The sequence below is a fragment of the Topomyia yanbarensis genome, chromosome 2 (genome assembly GCF_030247195.1).
Source record: "Topomyia yanbarensis strain Yona2022 chromosome 2, ASM3024719v1, whole genome shotgun sequence".
NCBI classification, from domain to species: Eukaryota; Metazoa; Arthropoda; class Insecta; order Diptera; family Culicidae; genus Topomyia; species Topomyia yanbarensis.
Window position 1 is genome coordinate 339,255,102 of NC_080671.1, and position 19,455 is coordinate 339,274,556.

A 19,455-nucleotide genomic window follows, 5' to 3' on the forward strand; every position below is an offset into this window, starting at 1 on the left:
CTGGATGGTAGCAGCCGAGACTGCGTTCCACTTCTCCACCGTTTGACACATCCGCTGAATAAGGGTATCCGGGGTTGTGTCCCAGCCACAGACGTCAAGCATTGCTCTTCTTTCGACGTCGAACCGATGACATACGAACAGTATGTGTTCGGCAGTTTCATCTACACCTGGGCAGTCCGGGCAGACTGGGACCTCCGCGTACCCGAACCTGTGGAGGTACTGACGGAAACAGCCATGGCCTGACAGGAATTGTGTCAGGTGGAAGTGAACTTCCCCATGGGGTCTTCCCACCCAGCTCGATATGCTAGGTATCAGCCGGTGGGTCCACCTACCTTTCGAGGAGTTGTCCCACTCACGCTGCCATCTGGCGACCGAGGTCACCCTGGTGCGCTCGCGGGCTCCCCTATTTCCACGTAGCTCAAAGCACTCCTCATCTTCCCGAATGACCAGCCCGACTGGCATCATGCTCGCTATCACGCAGGATGCATCGTGTGATACCGTGCGGTAGGCAGATATCACTCTGAGGCACATCACGCGGTAGGTGCTCTCCAGTTTCTGTAGGTAACTGGTTACCCTCAGTGCTCTTGACCATGACGGGCCGCCGTACCTGAGGATAGATACGGCAACGCCTGCCAGTAACCTACGTCTACTGGCGCACACCTTTGAGCTGTTGGACATCATTCTCGATAGTGCCGCAACAGCAGTCGACGCTCTCTTGCACGTATAGTCGACATGGCTGCCGAAGGTCAGCTTGTCGTCTATAATGACTCCGAGAGACTTCAGACTTCGCTGTGAAGTGATCGCGACTTCTCCCACATGGATAACTGCATGTTGTGCCGACTTGCGGTTGTTGACGATAACTACCTCCGTCTTATGATGAGCGAGCTCCAGGCCTCTCGCGCTCATCCATTCCTCCACCGTGCTAATCGCGTGTTCTGCGGTTAGTTCTACCTCAGGAATTGACTCCCCGTAGACCTCCAAGGTTACGTCGGCGGCAAAGCCGACGATCTTGACCCCAGGAGGGAACTTCAGTCTCAGAACCCCGTCATACATGAGGTTCCATAGCACCGGGCCTAGGATCGAGCCCTGCGGGACTCCGGCGGTAATCGGAACCCTTTTCTGACCGGCATCGGTCTCGTATATCAGTACGCGGTTTTGGAAGTAACTTTCCAGGATCCGGTACAGACCCACCGGTAGGCTAAGCCGGTGTAGCGAGAGCGCGATGGCATCCCAGCTTGCGCTGTTAAATGCGTTCTTCACGTCAAGTGTCACTAACGCACAGTATCGAATACCTCGCCTTTTTCGTTGGATCGCTATCTCGGCAGTATTTATCACTGAGTTGAGAGCGTCCACTGTGGACTTACCCTTCCGAAAGCCAAACTGGTTGCTTGACAGACCGTCCGTACCTTCCGCGTACGGGGTGAGCCTGTTGAGGATGATCCTCTCAAGCAGTTTGCCAGTCGTGTCTATCAGACAGATTGGTCTGTACGCCGATGGGTCGCCTGGCGGCTTCCCGGGCTTCGGCAACAGCACCAGTTTCTGCCTTTTCCATCTATCGGGGAAACGGCACTCGTCAAGGCATCTCTGCATAGCTAGCCTGAACATGTTCGGGTTCGCTATGATCGCTGCCTTGAGAGCGTTGTTTGGAACTCCATCCGGCCCTGGAGCTTTGTTCATTGCTAGGGATTTAGCCACTGCGAGTAGTTCTTCATTCGTCACTGGAGCCACCATTTCGACCGTGCCCGCACTGTCTCGTATTGCAGGTGGCCAGGGGCTTGTGGCTCGAGACGGGAAGAGTACTTCGATAATCGTCGCCAACCGGTCCGGAGACCGTTCTGGGGGTGAGGAGCCCCCTTTGGTCTTGGCCATCACAATCCGGTAGGCGTCACCCCACGGATTCGCGTTGGCACTCTCACACAGGTTGTCGAAACACGCTCTCTTGCTGCTTTTAATAGCCTTGTTAAGGGCTAATTTCGCAGCTCGAAACACTTCACGGCGGTTCTCTCTTGCATCCTCGGTGCGAGCTCTTTGCATCCTACGTCTAGCTCTAAGGCAGGCTGACCGTAGAGCTGCAATCTCGGCACTCCACCAGTATACCGGGCATCTACCGTTTCTTGGCAGTGTTTTTCTCGGCATAGTGGCGTCGCACGCGCGTGATAGAACAGCTACCAGCGCATCCCCGCTTAGACTGTCGGTGTTGGCCTCCAGTCCCAGGGCCGCGGTGAAAGCTTCGCTGTCGAAGTGATTGGACTTCCACCCGCGTACCTGACAGGGATCTCTCGCCCTCGGATGCTGCACACCATAGTTGATCTTAAAGCGGATTGCTAAATGATCGCTATGGGTGTAGCCTTCGTCTACCCTCCATTCCATGCCTGGAGCCAGACTCGGGCTGGCAAAGGTCAAATCAATCCACGCCTCCACTCCGTTTCTACGGAATGTACTAGCGGAGCCATCATTAGCTAGCACAGTATCGAGTTTCGCAAACGCTTCCATTAGCGCTTGACCCCTGCTATTTGTACAGCGGCTGCCCCACTCCACTGCCCAAGCGTTAAAGTCTCCCGCTATTACTACCGGTTGCCGGCCCACGAGGTCCGACGAGAGCCTGTCGATCATCTGGTAGAACTGTTCTATTGGCCACCTTGGTGGGGCGTAGCAGCTGCAATAGAACACACCATTGATCTTGGCAATCGCCACACCCTCGGCGGAGGGGTGTATTACCTCTTGAACCGGGAACCTTCCCGTTGTACAGATTGCCACCATTCCAGACCCGTCCGACACCCAATTGCCGTTGCCGGCAGGGATGCTGTACGGGTCTGATAAGAGGGCGACATCTGTCCTCGACTCCGAGACCGACTGCCACAGCAGCTGTTGGGCTGCTGCACAATGGTTAAGATTTAGCTGTGTGACTCTCACGGCTTCTTCTTATTTGCCTCACCGAAGGGACACGAAGGTCCGCCCATAGCATGTGTCGTCTTAGATGTATGGGAAAAAATCGAACCGACTGTCTTCCAAAAACTTGTTGAATCCATGCCGGATCGACGCGAAGCCGTGATCCTGGCAAAAGGAGACCACACCAAAAATTGAACATGAGAATAGTTGAGGATGTGTTTAATATTTTGTTATTATTTTTATAACTTTTTTACTAATCGAAATCAGAACAGTTCACAAAACATCCAAGAAAAAATAAAATGATTTTTTTATATTATACAAAAGTTTTTAATAAGTCAAAAAGGAAAAGAGTGAAGAAGACACCCCTTCAATTATTTTACATATACTGTAAATAACTGATTCCGGGTGCCATTTTTACCGGTCGAGGCCAGGCATCTCCTGATGAAGACAAACCAAACCTCCTTGACTTGATCCTGCATCTGTGGTTGTCGATGAGCTGTCAGAAATCTTATTAGCCAGTAATGTAGAGCTGCCGGATGTGTTGAAAATCTGCTCTGTGCCACACTGAAAATAATTCACACGGAAAATCCACATAAAACCAGATATCACCCTCATGCCCATTTTTACGATAAGAAGTAAGACAAATGATTTTCCTTTGAATTTTATATGGAAGCCCATCAAAGCGCCTAGTAGAAAGTTCCAACAGCCCACAGATTGTCGGCATCTAGCCAAACCGGCCCAGTCATTTACTGGGGAGGCCTAGTATTAGCCGATGTTGGATCGGTAACCGGAGCTAAAATATCGAGATTTTAACTCAATTTTCAGCAGGCTTTTATATTGAGGTTGACATTTCTACTCCGATATTTTTCGATACTAACATTTCAGCGAAAGAGTAACAGGTATCCAAAGACTCAAATTTGTCTAAAACTTTCGATTCTTGCGATCCGATGAGGTAAAAAGTAAAGAGTTTTTAGAAATATTTGACTCACTCTTAGTCGTTAATAGACAGGAAAAAAGAGAACCTTTGCCAGAAGAGCCACTTCTTGATCGGCAGCTACTACGCGATTTGGTCTTTAATATGAACGAAGCGGTAACGGGATCACGACACGGAGCCAATGTCGTGCCCCATGATCCCGAAACTGTAGTATTCTTTTAAGTTGACTTCACGTCATGAATGGTGACGTTCTTTCAATGGACCTGGAATTTGTGTAGAATCTGAAACAACTGCAGCCAATAGTATTGTGTGCAGCAGTGGTATCCCTAAGATGTTTAGGATACCGACAAGCCTGAACATCATCGGGAAAGGTACCTACCGAGTGCTTTCATGGTAGTGGAGATTGGAGAGTCGGATCTCGAGCAATCGTGCCGCTATTGGAAGGCTGACCGACTACAGAGACGGCAAAAGATCGGCGAATTTATGTCGTCATGTAACTGCGATCATTGCACCTACTGAGCTTCGCGTGCTGACGGAAAAACACGACACACTAGTACAGCAATAGAGAGTCTTATCAAAATAACTAAAGCGTTACACTGCTATGACCAAATCAGTCATGAGAAGCCCGATTTCAGCGATGTCACTACCTTTTGGGCCAGTATTTCGGAGGCCCCCGTACAACATCGCGAAGGGCAACCGTGACTAAGGCGTGAGGAGAAATGGGCAGCCGAAGACGAGATATGCGAGCTTTCGCGGTACTTTAGAAACTAGGCGGCACAAGTTGGTACAAGAAGCTGACCCTTGTTCATGCCACGATAACTATATGTTTGGGGGTGGGCGTAGCGTAGTTGGTAAATCGATTGCCTTGTACGCAGCGCACCTGGGTTCGAGTCCCGACCCCACACAAAGAGTTAGAAATTTTTCATAAGAGATTTTTCTAATTCGAAGAGGCGAATGACCTTAAGGTTAAAACCTCTATAATCGAAATAAAATATAATAACTATATGTTTTCCGACAAATTTTCAAGCATTTTCCAACGAGATCCTTCCACCACAACAATTACCTCGATGGGAGGCAACTCCAAATTAGCATTAAGGACTGTCTATCTGCACCATTCTTTGCTACATCCGGCATCCCACAAGGGAGCCATCTCGGTCCAGTAATATTCCTCCTCTGCTTTAATGACGTCAGTATTACATTACAAGGACCCCGCCTTTCTTTCGCCGACGACATGAATTTTTTCCAACAAATACGGGATAAAACCGATGCCGAACTTCTTCAAAAGGAACGGGAGAGCTTTAGTACGTGGTGTGATCTAAACAGAATGGTTTTTGCTTCCGACTCAGTTTAACTACTATTTCTTCGACTCAAGCATTCCAAGACACTCTCACATCAAGGATCTCGGAGTCTTCATTCATTCATCCTAGATAAGGCATCAAGACAGCTAAGGCGCATCTCCCGAATAGCTAAAAACTTCTGGAACGTATACTGTTTGAAATCGCTTTATTTGGCGTTGGTCCGCTCAATGCTAAAGGGCAAACACGAAATTATTGCGACACATTCAACAGGGCATAACTTTTATACCATTGGGTAAAAATCAACCAAATTTTGCACACTTTCTCATTGATGTGTATTGTTTACATGCTGTCAAACTCGAAGTCGTGTTTTTCGATTCAACGAAAATGGAGGTGAACCAACGCGAGTCGAGAGAACAAATTCTTTCCAAACACCTGGAATTTCCTGACCTGTCGCACCGGCATTTGGGAAAAATGTTGAACATTCCCCATTCAACCATCTCCAGAGTAATGAAGCGGTTCCAGGAGCGGTTGACGTTGGACCACGGCAAAGGAGCTGGAAGAAAACCGGGACCGGAGAACAAAAAGACGGAGGGAAAGGTGAAGCGGATGATTAAAGCAAATCCCAACGTCTCAAACCGTGATTTGGCTAAAAAGATCGGCATGTCGCAGAGCTACGTCCAGAATGCAAAGAAGAGAGCTGGACTACATACATACAAGGTACAGAACTTCCCAAACCGCGATGAGCGGCAACAATCGACGGCTAAAACTCGGGCACGGAAGCTCTACGAGAAGATGCTAACAAAATATGGCTGCTGTGTGATGGACGACGAAACGTATATAAAAGCCGATTTTAAGCAAATTCCGGGGTTGGAGTTTTTCACCGGCAATAGCAAGTTATATGTGGACGACAAATTTAAGCAGAAGAAAATGTCGAAGTTCGCCTCTAAATATCTCATTTGGCATGCCATCTGCTCTTGCGGACTGAGGAGTGAGCCTTTCGTGACAAAGGGCACAGTAAATGGCAAGATCTACAATTCTGAGTGCTCCGAGAAGCGCCTTTTGCCGTTCTTGCAGCAGCACGACGAAGCTCCGCTATTTTGGCCAGATTTGGCATCATACCACTATTCTAAAAGTGTCCCGGAGTGGTATGACGCCAATTCTGTCCATTTTGTTCCAAAGGACATGAATCCGCCAAACTGCCCGGAGCTGCGCCCGGTGGAGCAGTACTGGGCAATGATGAAGCGGGAACTTCGGAAGAGCAAGAAGACAGTCAAAGACGAGAAGGACATGTTAAGAAAATGGAAAAAAAACTGAGAAACTGGTACCGGATGACACTGTAAAGACTTTGATGGAGGGCATCAAGCAAAAATGCGCTCAATTTACACTCAAGGCTCCATCGATTAACTTTTCTTTTGATTTTTGAAGTAAATATATGTATAAAACTACCCTAAAATTTTGGTTTGATTTTAAACATTATAAGAAAATTGGCATGACATTTTCGGTGTCGCAATAATTTCGTGTTCGCCCTTTAGAATATTATTCTGCTGTTTGATATCCGTACTACCAGAACGGGACATGGTTCGTGGCGAATCGTACAAGTATCTCGGATTCCGGCAGCTCCCCAGAATTCGCCACACCGATATTAAGCTTAAGCTCCGAGATAAGTTCTTGAGTCAAGCGAACAGTATCTTGCAGTCTTTCCTGAACGCGGAGAATCGAGTCAGAGCAATCAACACGTTTGTTGTACCCGTGTTGACCTACAGTTTCGGCGTCATCAAATGGAGCCGGACTGATCAGGAAGATTTTGAGAGAAAATTGAGGAAGGCGTTTCAACAAGCGGAAATGCGCCATTCTCAGTCGGCACTGGAGAGATTCAGACTGTCACGGGACAAAAAATATTCGACATCCAGGCAAGAATACTTTGTGGAAAATGCCACCCGACAAGGAGCATATCAAGCAGTTTGTGCTGCAGACCGCAACTATAGCGTACTTTACCTAGCGCACTTCACTTAGCACAAGCGAACTACAACCTTAAGGTTGGACAGAGAAAGCGCAAAAATCCAAAACGAAAAAAGCAGTTTTTTTCCACACCGTGTGTTAGATCTTCATAAAAATCAATCAGCTTATGTAGAATGTTGTTGCAGTACTGCTGATTGATTTTTATGAAGATCTAACACACGGTGTGGAAAAAAAACTGCTTTCTTCGTTTCGGATTTTTGCGCTTTCTCTGTTCAACCTTAACTGCTATCTGCTGACTGCGAAAAGTAAGATTGCATGGAAGCAGAGAGCTGTGTACGGTCTCCACCCCCAGCAGCCGTACGTCGACAAGGCTGCATCGAAGCTGGCGGCGTTGTAAAATCTCTTTAGTGATCGAGTCCGACATGATAGCCACTCAGGACGGGATAATGCCGACGAGGAATTGCATAAGGTATGTTTGCCACCAAGACGTCGAATATATAGGCCGGATGTGCCATTCGTGGCACAAGACCATCGACCACATTATGGTAGGCTGCTGTTACTAGCCAATCCAGCCTACCCAGAGGGTTATAACAGCGTTGCCGCTAGATTTTGCACCAGCAATTTACGCTGCAATATGGTCTTTTGGAAAAGATTGTTATTTGCCTGTACCTGTTCTGGAAAATGCCCATTTTAAGCTATACTAGGATCGCACTTCCTTTTCTTTAATTAATTTCCTTTCTTACTAGTATCTATTTCATATACATGAGAAAAATCTGTGATTTTCGGAGGAAAACGCCTGATGGGGCAAAGCCCCAAGACTGCTACGGCTCTGGTCAACCGTCATAAATCATAACCGAGTCATATGGTCGATTGTAAAACAATATAAATACATTCAAGGTGCTTTCCAGTCGGTCATTGTGGTTTAGATAACGGCCGGCTCAGTGGCGGTGGATTATCGACGCCAGTCAGAGTAGTTTTTATTTCATTATCTAACGGGATAGTAATTATAAAATCCGTGGTAGTTATGAAAGTGGTGCAAAGTTTTTCGCTGGTTGGCCTCCTGGCGCTTTACGGCCTAGTGACCGCCACTGGTGAGTTGGTTCGCAACACAAATGTGATGACAGAGTAATTCGACAATCATAATTTCCAGCTGATAAGAAGCAGACTAAAATAGTTGGAGGTGACATAGCAACAGTGCCGATTCCATACCAGATTTCCCTGCAGGTACTGATAAATTCGTTCCACGGATTTGGCCCGAAAACTTGGACTCACAACTGTGGAGGTTCGATTATCGCTCCGTACTACGTCGTTTCGGCAGCACACTGTTTAGATGGCATCGAGGCTCCCCGGATGTCGATCGTATACGGGACAAATGATCTACGCAACAATAGCAGTAAAGGAACTCGAACCTTGGTAGAATCATACAAAATTCATCCGAGTTATGTGGAGCTGAATCGGAACGATATCGGTATCATTCGGGTTGTGGATCAAATCGTTTTCAATGAAATCGTTCAGCCGATTGTCTATTCCGCTGAGAAAGTTGCTGGTGGAGTTCGCTGTTTGCTGACCGGCTGGGGTTACACGATGCCCAAACCCATCGGAAGGACACCGATGGACTTACGGGTAGTTGAGCTCACCACAATTACGAACAAAGAGTGCAAGAACCGAGGTTCTGCTGTGAATCCAACTGAGATCTGCACGTTCACCAGAATCGGACAGGGAGCCTGTTTGGTATGTTGATTGAAGTTTTTCGTGTGAGAATTTAGTCGACGGTGATGATTGTAGTGTTGAGGGAATAATGGTGGGGGAAGACGGGTTTTAGCGTGTGCAGTAGAGAGCTGAAAATTGAAAAACCTGAACCCGACCCGAGCCCAAAATTGTAAAATTTGAAAAACCCGAATCCGACCCGAGTCCGAACATTTTAAAATGAAAAACCCCGAACCCGAAAATTTGAAAATCAGAATCCGACCCGAACCCGAACATTCAAAATTTAAGGTACCCGAACCAAACCCGACTTGTTAATACGGAGAACCAACAAAAGATCACGAAGATTTTTAATTTTAGGCATCGAGCTGGATCCAGTGCTCCTTGAAGAATGATAGAATCACTCGAACCTAAAGTAATACTATAAGCCAAGTTGTATCTGCCTATGGCAAAACGAATCACTGGCGAGTGGAATTCGCATCTATAAAGGGACGACCCGTTTTTATCAGCCTCTTGGTGAATTTTAAGCTGATAAAACTGGTACATTGACAAAATCGGGACATATCTTTTTTTTTCTTTTTAATAAACCGGAGCTCCTCTTTAGTCCCTAGATATAGCCTCATAACTCTTTCTGATTATTTAGTTTGAATTTCCCTTAAGGGGGTCTGACAGAGCAAAATTTTAAAAAATGACGTTTTATTTTTGTATATTTCGGATCTCTATGATAGAAAAAAATATACACAAGATAGGATTTACTCGAATTCAACTGTTCGTCTGCTAGAGGCCATCAAACTACCAACTATCAATTCATGAGGCTGATAAAATCGGCTCAAAAAGATGACAAAATCGGATCAAAATTGTAATATTCTGAGAAACTTATAAATAGTCGATATCTTAACTGGCCAGTAGGACAAATTGGCGGCTCACTCATGGAGAAACAAAAAACCTAATGATGACAGTTTCGAACAACCTTACCCATCGTACTTAACCAAAATTTCCATTTCTTTTATCGAAAACCATTCCTGGAAAATCAGTTTTATATAATTTGTTGCATGTATTGAATTACGCTATGTCAGTTGGCAATTCGTTGTCGACAGTTTACACGACGTCACCCGCGTTACTGGTTGGTACGGTCAAACTTGTGTCGAAGGATATCAATCAAGATTCTCTGACGTGTTACTGATGTGTATCATTAGCGTTAGGACAATCGTCTATGATGATTTGATAAGATTTGATTTGATTTATTTTATTCAGTGGCGTAGTAGCGGGGGGGGGGGGGGGTTTGTGGACGAAACCCCCCCCCCCGAAATATTTTTTCAATATGTTAAACAAAAATATGCCTAAAATTTTAAATAAAATTCTCAAAGTTTCAATTGCTAAAGTTATCTTGTGAAAATATTTCCTTGTAGTGAAAATTGGCTGCAGACTCGACACCTACCTGACGGCACGTTGTGGAGGCTAGCTCAACCGCCGAGGACTATAACAAGGAGATCGCGGCGAAGCGAGGAGCTGGGAGCTTATTGGTTCACGAAATGGATATCGGTACCGAGAGAAATTTCGCCACATTCTGTAGTCCTTGACTGACGGCGAACATGGACTGGAGAGTGTGAGAGAAGTATCCCCATAGAGACCACCAGGCGATTCGCTACCGCATCAGCCAATGGAACCCTGCTGCAGCATGAAGAAGGACGGGCCGCAAGCTGAAGTGGAAGACGAAAGACTTTAACGAAAACCTAGTTACTTCGGCGAACAACGTAATCAAGTATGTTGATGCGGCTGATCTAACAAGAAGGATTGTGACGGCTTGTGACGATACAATGTCACGAAAACTAGGGCCATGCAGTAGACGGCGTACACGCTTCTTGTCTTAGATCCAGAAGGCAGGCTCAGATCGTAAGAACGGAGAGTGAGAGAGGAGCGCAAGCGACGTTTCGAGAAGGTAGGGACTCTTTAAAAAGGGGAGATCAAACTTAGCAAGCCAATTGCCATAAGTAGCTGTGCTGAGAAATAAACGCCAATCCCTGGGGGACGCGTACTGCGTCGTCATGACGAAGACGAGGGTCCGTCGACACCAGCTGAAATATACCCGGGTAAGCTAAAGATAATCGTTGAGGGTCTCTTCCCGAATCACGATTCAACTACCTGGTTACCGACACCGTACGGCGAAGAAGAAGGAGGTAACACAGCCGAGTGGTAAGTGACTAACGACGAGCTCAAAGAAGCGTCGATGTGACTAAAATCAGAGAAAACCCCCGGTCCGGATGAAATACCAACCGTGGCGCTGAAAGCTGCGATCCTGGCATATCCGGACATATTCAGGATGCTACTGCTGAAGTCTTTAGATGATGGTAATCCCCGAAATGAGGAAGGTGCAGAAACTGATGTTGCTGCTAAAGTCAGGGAAGTCACCGGGCCATCCAGCCTCGAATAGACCAATGTGGCAGCGTGACATAAAAGAATGAGCCAGATCCTGAAGAGCTACTACCAGAGTAGAGCACTGCTGTACCAGACGAACAAAAGGGCAGAAGGCAATGCGAGTCACAGCGGGCGTTCCTCAGGGCTCCATTCTCTGCCCAACTTTTTGGAATGAGATGTACGATGGGGTCTTAACACTGCGGCTTCCCAGGAAAGTGAAAATCGTTGGTTTCGTGGACGATGTGTCACTAACGGTGAGACACTTGAAGAAATGGAGGTGTCGGTGACGGAGACAATGAAACCGCGAAAAGTGGAACAGGATGCTTCGATTGCTGGTCGTACGAGTTGCGATTGCGTACCGGAGGCAGTATACTTTGTCGCCGAGATGATCCCCATCTGCATTACCCTGACGGAGGATATCAAGTGCTACAAACAATGAAACGCCAGAAACATGAGGAAGATGATGAGAATCGATTCGATAGTGACGTGGCAGCAGGAATGGGACAATACGGAGAAAGGAAAGTGGACCTACCGGCTCATCCAAACCTATCGGCGTGGGTCAATAGATAGCACGGAGAGATGACCTTCCACCTAACACAGCTCCTACCGAGCCACGGCTGCTTAAGGAGTATCTTCATCGGTGTGGGTACGCAACGTCAACACTGTGCTTGGAGTGTGAGATCGTCGAGGAGACACCGGAGCGTCTTTGAATGTCCGAGGTTTGAAGTCTTTGAATGTCCGAGGAGAGTCTTTGAATGTCCGAGGTTTGGAGTGATGTGCAGGGAGCTACTTAAAACGGTCCTCACCATCATCAACCCGGATAATGTAGCCTACAGAATGACAAGCAACGTAAAGACGTGGAACGCAGTAAACAGAGATATGATGTAGATCAGTGATTCTCAACCAGGGGTCCGCGGACCCCTAGGGGGCCACGAAGTCATTGCTGGGAGTCCGCGAAGAAAAATATATTTTCTGAGTGCATATTGAAATTTCAAGTCATGTTTCCTAACAAATTGAAATTAACATATTGATAGCATACAAAATTGATGTTTAACTATGGGGGTCCGCAGCAACCCAGTGTGATATCTAAGGAGTCATTGGTACGAAAAAGGTTGAGAACCGCTGATGTAGATCATGACCGTCTTACAACGGAATGGACATCGAACCTCCGAGGACTAGTCGAGTAGACTGCAACAGAGTAGCGAGCATGAGTCGTCGAAACGCCAGCGAACCGGACGTCACGCTCCATGCGGATTCGTCAGACCGACCACGGCACCCCACCGGTTGTTCGGATAGAAAATAGCGAAAACCAAAGAAGAATCGATATTGGGAGACCTTTTTTCGCCAGGGAACTCTCCGGTAGCGTAAGCTAGATTCACCGCTGGGGACTAGACTGAGTAGACAGCGACGAGGCACCACTAGTCACGGGTCATCGGCGCACGAGTGCACCGGACATCCTGCTTCACCAGAATCGCCGAACTGACCTTGGCACCTAGCTGATTAGCTCGATCTCGGGAGAACTTCTCGCGCCGAGGAATTCTCTGTCGGAGTAGGTCAGGTCCATCGTCGGGGAATAGACCGAGTTGTTCGCGAACAAGTTGAGGATCTGAATGAATCATCAAGGAAGTAGTGCTAAATGGCCCAAGAAGAGAACTAAAGGGCTTAAAGGAGTTGGGGTGCTAAATGGCACCGGCCACGGAGCCAAAGGGCTCAAGAAGTTGTAGTACTGAAACCAAATAAGAATCGGTATCGGGAGAACTTCTTTCGTCTGGGACCTCTCCGTCAGCGTAGTCAGATTCACCGCCGGGAACGAGACCGCGTAGATCGCGACGATACACCACCAGCCGCGCCGGGGCTCCAGCAAATCGGATGCCCTACTCTACCGGAATCGCCGAACTGCTCGCAGCACCTGGCTCGTTGGCTTGCTTTCGAACTTCTCTCGCCGGGGAACTTTTCGTCGGAGTAGGCTAGATTTATTTTTTTTTCTTTCGATTATAGAGGCTTTAACTTTAATGTCATTCGCCTCTTCGGGTTAGGAAAATCTTTTATGAAAAATTTCTAACCCTATGTACGGGGTTGGGACTCGAACCCAGGTGCGCTGCGTATAAGGCAATCGATTTACCAACTACGCTACGCCCACGCCCGAGTAGGCTAGATCTATCGTCGGGGACTAGACCGACTAGTTCGCGAACCAGTCGGAAGCTCAACGAGGAAGTGGTACTGAATGGCACAAGGGAACTGAAGGGCTCAGTAAATTAGACAGTCTGAAGTTTGCCGCCCAGATTGTCCTCGTAGGGGAAGAGCATTAATTCTATACCAACAGCTTTACTACCTTGACTACCCAAATCCGTTCCCTGAGTTGTTGGTTTTGAACATTTTTTTCCTGCTCAGAATGTTTTTGAACATTTTTTCATATATATACAAAAAAAATTCATATCGCCCCCCCCCCCCCCCCCGAAAATTTTTCTTACTACGCCACTGATTTTATTCATGTAACGTAAGACATTTTGCCTTGTTTATTGTTACAATTTGGTAAAAGAATTCAAGCATATCAGTTAATATTCTTCAACACTGCTAAAGTTTAATCCCTACCCTAATTCTCAATTATTGTGCACCTAATCTGCGTTGTTGAGCTCCGTCAAAAGCAATCATTTGAAATTCAAACCGGACAAACTTGATTTTATATAGGGTAGTAAGTTATTTCAATATGCGATGTCTCTCACAAACAGTGATTGACCATAGTCTGCTGATCGATGATTAGGTATCTGAAAATTTCTGGTTCTTGTATTTCTTAATGGTGTCAGTTTCTCTAATAAATATTCTGGTTTTTTAATTCTAATAAACCTTTTTGGGGCTTTTCGTGGCGCAAGTCCTATTCTTTGCAGCGCCACACAGTGGCTGAAGGCTGGCCAAAACCTCAAAAATTTATTTTTGAAATATTGATATTTTATATTTTTCCCAAATTTCTCATGTATTGAATGACATATATTCAGAATTTTATGATCATTGCATAAGAACACGATTTTTAACATGAGTTTAAACGTAGCAAAGTCAGGACTTTTTAAGGCTTTTCATTTCCGAAACCACCATTGCTCTGTTCACTTCAAATGCATGTTGCTCTTTTGATTTTGGTCCGATTTTAGCAAAACTAGTTTTATTGTGTAGAGGAACGAAAGAACTTGGTTAGTAAATAAAATACATTTGGTAAATTTGTTTGGAACTATGACTTTTTTGTAGAAATATGCTTGAGGTTGGCAGATCAAAAATACTTTTTTCACTAATGTATTCTGTACAAATTTCGGAATCATTTCGGAACGGTCACATAGTATACATTCTATGGGAAATAACTTCTACTTTTCGAATATCATGGTCTCGTTCTGCGCCTAGGTGCGCAAAAAGGTTTAAGGAGATTTTGAAGCTTTGTTGCTGATATGGAGGCGCATGGTGTTTTGTGTAAAATAGTTAGACAATCTACAGTAAACCAACACGTTATACAATGGATTTAAAGTAGTGTTCTTCATTTTTATGGTATTGCTGATATTGGTGAGCAGTAACGGATAATCTATCATGAAAACGGGATCATAGTTATAAGAAAGGTTCAATGACACTGTATGGAAAAATACATTTAATATTTTTCGACTTTTGACATAAAAAATGAGATCAGCACCTCAAAATTAGTTTAAATTGTGATTTTCAGCCAAATTAGGTAACATTTGAGGTTTTGTCCGACTTTTGCTTGAAGACCCGCCACTGTGCGCCACTATAATGGCAAGATTCGAATGCAAGGCTAAACGATGGACATCCTAAAGGATGTCATGCAGTCCTATGCCAAAGATAATGTGCCTTTACATGACAGTTTCAGCAAGATATTGACCAAAAACACACATCAAAGTATGTAAAGGAATGAATTCGGGATAATAAAGTGACTATAATTTCGGACCATGCCAATCTCCTGTTATCAATCCCGTAGAAAATTTACGGAATATACTTAGAATATATAGTTATTCGATCGAAATTTCACAAATAAGGATCGTTTGTGAGAAGCAGCTTAAAAGGAATGCTACCCTATACCAACGGAAATTTATCAGCGTTTGAATGACTCAATGCCAAGACAAATGGATAAAATTTGGTTGAATAAGGGAGTTTACACAGGTTACTAGTTGTTAAAAATGTTGAAGTCTTAAAATCATTGGATTTGAAAAATTTTAATGCAATGGATTACAATACACCTATTTCATTGACCAGGTACTTTTTTGGATTTCATGGAGAAGAAAGAGTTACGAAAAAGCATAACATTTAATTTACAAATAAAAGTGTTCTTTTTCATATTTACCACTGTGCCTAACTATAAAATATTTGAATATAAACATATTTTTAGAGAAAACTCAAAATTTCATGTACTTTTATCTCACACCTATTTTATTGACCAGCAGTGTATCTAGAACAGGCATTATCAGCTACTCTTAATTTGTTAAATGAGCTAACAGATGCATTCGTGAACAGAAAATCTCAATAAATAAAGTGTGGAAATAGCAAACTTTTGAACATTTTCATTTTTGTTGGAATATCCAGATATCTTGTTAGTATATTCAGCTGTTTCAATGAACCATACTTTTTTCCGACTTGGACATTAATAAAGGGACTCCAGTCTAAGTTTGATGTGAAAATAATACCACAATATTACCACGCTCAACAAACTGAATGATTTCCTGGCCTAAGAACAATTGTAGAGAAGGGGGTGTTTTGAAATTTTTCATCTCATAACACCTGTAGATCATTCAATCTGCTTCTTGACTGTCGAATGCTTTAGTTGGTGCTGCTCGCTAGAAGATCAAGGTCGATTGTTTTGTATATTAGATCATATAAACCTACTTGCTCGTATGTTCACCGCTAGGTGGCAATACATGCGTCGGTTTATTACTACACTTGAAAATAAGTAAGATAATTTTATTGCCTACAACTGTCAGATTGTGAATAAATCCAGCTTTAGTAGAAGAAATTATTAATTTTTTTACGAAATGATGTATAAGCCAGTTTTGCACGGAGCCAAAACCTGTAGGTTGTGAATCAGTAGTCGATTCTTACTAACTTTATTATTTTGCGTAATAACGGTTTAGCTTAATAGTGTTTAACTTAAAAGTGTATTTGGAATAGAACCTGAATGATCTCTTTGCTAGAAAATTTTAGTTCCATTTGTCACCGTATAGCAGGCCAACACGAACTGTTCAAAGGTGTGAAATAGAAACAAGAAGTCTTCTACAAAGTTGTAGAACAGACATCTCTCAGCAATCATTCTGAACGCGACCGTATTCTATCTCTCTTCTTTAAAAAGTTAGTGATGCCACCCTCTGTTCTATTAAATATGGAACTAAAATTATCTGACCAAAAGTTGACTCATATTAGGTTTGTTCTAGTACACGGAAGTCACTCCGGAGTAAACAGGACAAAAAAATGTTGCTCTTTTTTACTCCGGTTTGCTACCAGAAGATGAAAAAACAGAAGAAGAGAGTACAGGAACGATTTTCTCCGGAGTACTTGCAGTTTGCCTGGTACTGGAACAAACCTATTATTTACTATAATTCCTCTGAACATACTGTTTAACGGCACTAATAATAAATACAATGTTTGCTTTGTTCTCGAGACAATGCACAAAAGATTTAGTTTGCTGTCGTTCACTCGGCTCGATTGTAGGTCTGACAAGGTCAAAAATAGAAAGTGGACTGATTCAACATTTGTTGATGATTCGTCGTTGTTGATAGGGCCGTTCTAAGTGACTTTTCTTAGATTTCGAGGGAAAAGATTTTAAAGTTAGAATCGCTGCATTCTTTAAGATACTCGAAATTAATTTATGTCGTAATTCTTGCCTATGGCTACATTTTTCTATCTGGCTAAAGTAAAATATGGCTGAAGAAAACTATCATTTTCTCACTTTTTGGGATTTGCTACTTAGTCCGCTTTGACTTAACACCAACCAATTGTCTATGATTTAACTTTGCGTGTTAGAGTTTGGATGTTTGTTTTGGTTGTATTTGATATTTTTTAGAGTTTCCTTACACAACTTTCCATAGAATGCATTTTGTTAACAAAACTGGCACGTAGTAGCTTGACTGCCGTAGGTGCACCGCGTGGCCTATGCATAGAATGTGCCATGTTTTAGTGCCACAACGCGACGAATAGAGCATTTTAGCATCATTCTTGTTGCCTAAGAACCCCGTTGGCAATATCGACGAAAAAAATCTGCCATGAGTGATTCTCTGAAAATCCAAGAATGCCCGTAAACATATTTTGCGTCAAAAAATTATGGGGCCGCTCATTATTTGTAATTAGAGGAACCGGGGGTAAGTCCGACACCGTGGGTAAGCCCGAAACCCTACGACTTTTCCCAGATATCAAATTAATAAAAATCATACAATAATAACAGGATATCAGTAGTACGATTATTTTGAGCATTTCGAGACACATAGATGCCATATAGATTCATCCAACATCACAAAATAAACAAAACATGCCAAAGCAAAGTTGAAGAGCACTTGGATGTTATTTTTAGTTGAAACATTTTAAGGTTTTAACAGCACAAAAGCTTTGAAAATCACCAGTATTTTTGCCGCACATTCTAATCTACTCTCCATATCATTATTTATCTGCGTTGAGGATAAGTTTGAGTATTCCAACACTGTTTATTGGGCATTTAACAAAAATGTGCACTGTTGGGGTAAGACCGACAGTTTTAGGAGGGGTAATACCGACAGGCTGTTTAGGTGGTTGAGATCATTTTTGATTCAATGCGAACGACTGAGAGTTGTTTATGGTATTCAATTACACTATTATAACATCATGTTAATATTTGAAACACACGGAAACTCTGGTATTTGCATTTATTCCTTGTCAGTATTGTCTCAAGCCGACCAAAAAATTAAAAATCGAATTAAGCGCGATTCATAGTTTTATTGGAAAACGAAAGGAAAAAAGATGGGTGGGTAATGTCTGCGACATAACCGGAGAGATGTAGAATACATAAGGAACACGTTCTTTAAATATGTTGATACTCATTGGAATTTTCGGACAAAAGGTGATTTGGGCGAGGAATATTTCAAATTATTCTTTACAAAAATGATGGTGGTCCTAAAAAGGACCGGTTTTGTTGGCGTTGTTGGCCTCGGTGAGGGAGATGGCTAACGATGAAATTAATTGTTAGCATGAGGAAGTCGCGTAGTACTGGCCAATGGAAGAACAGATAATAATTGATTCCTGAAAATCAATTTTTCTTTATTCATGTAATTTATACATACTTACAAATCTAATAGAAGATTCCTGGTCATATTTCTGAATCATTAGTGCGAACATTGTGTAATTTGGTTAAGCACAATGAAAGTTACAAACTTTCCAAACTCGACCTTCTGTTCCTTCAGAAATATTGAAATGGGGTGTCTATATTAAACCGTTAGTCGTGGTCACAATAAAAAAAAGATGGGTGGGTAATGTCTGTCACATAACCGGAGCGTCGTGATTTCAATTCGAGACGTTAATTTAAATCTAATAATATTCAACAGAATCACGTTTGAATGGGAAATTTTCAAATAATTCTCTATGGTAATAATGGTGGTTCTGAAAAGAACCTTTGGTATCGGCGTTGGTGTTGATGCGCTGGATCGTTGGATATTTTTGGCATGATAGTTACGTGCCTGGCGAACTGTTTTGTAGCCTCGAACAAAACGACAAGACTGGCTTCTTCGGGTACCATTACGGCTGAACTTTATAAGCTTAGCTCGACTTTGAAATCCTGCACAATCTCACGAATCAGACACTGGTAGGGCCATTTTGTTTGCTACTAGCACGGAGCTGCACAAAAAAATCATTTAATGCAGTTAGTTCACAGAGGCTGCCAAAAAGCTCGAATAGAAGCATGCGACTTCAACATTTTTCTTAAACACATACAACAACACATTCGTTTTGGTAATACTGATAATAACAGTAGAAAGGAATGGAAAAGCAGTGCACGAAACGAGCGAGAGGATAATTTAATTTTTTGTTCCGTGTGCAAGCTACTTCTTTCCACACAACGTATTATGTTGATTGTTGAAAATTTGTTACACACCTTAAAACGAAAGTTTCAGTTTAACTCTCACTAGAACACAATTGATTGGTCCTGAAAAGAACCGTTGCTTTTATTATAATTTACGCCCACTCCCAGCGGACACTGTGAGCCAGTTTGATTTCTTTTGCGAGAAAGTTACGTACTTGGCGCACTATTTTGTA

General features: G+C 43.7%; 1 protein-coding gene across 2 annotated transcripts in view; it reads left to right on the forward strand.

Annotated features, from left to right (window-relative positions):
- Positions 1-19,455, forward strand: part of LOC131684047 (chymotrypsin-1-like) — a 46,535-nt gene that overhangs the window by 15,798 nt on the left and 11,282 nt on the right. The window contains exons 1-2 of one of the 2 annotated variants that reach the window (XM_058966566.1): positions 7,975-8,171; positions 8,231-8,811. The exons of the other annotated variant lie outside the window; for it this stretch is intronic. Of the exons in view, the coding sequence (XP_058822549.1) occupies positions 8,105-8,171; positions 8,231-8,811 (648 nt within the window). The 5' untranslated portion in view covers positions 7,975-8,104. Of the gene's footprint in view, positions 1-7,974; positions 8,172-8,230; positions 8,812-19,455 lie in introns of those variants that run through there. 2 annotated transcript variants of the gene reach the window in all.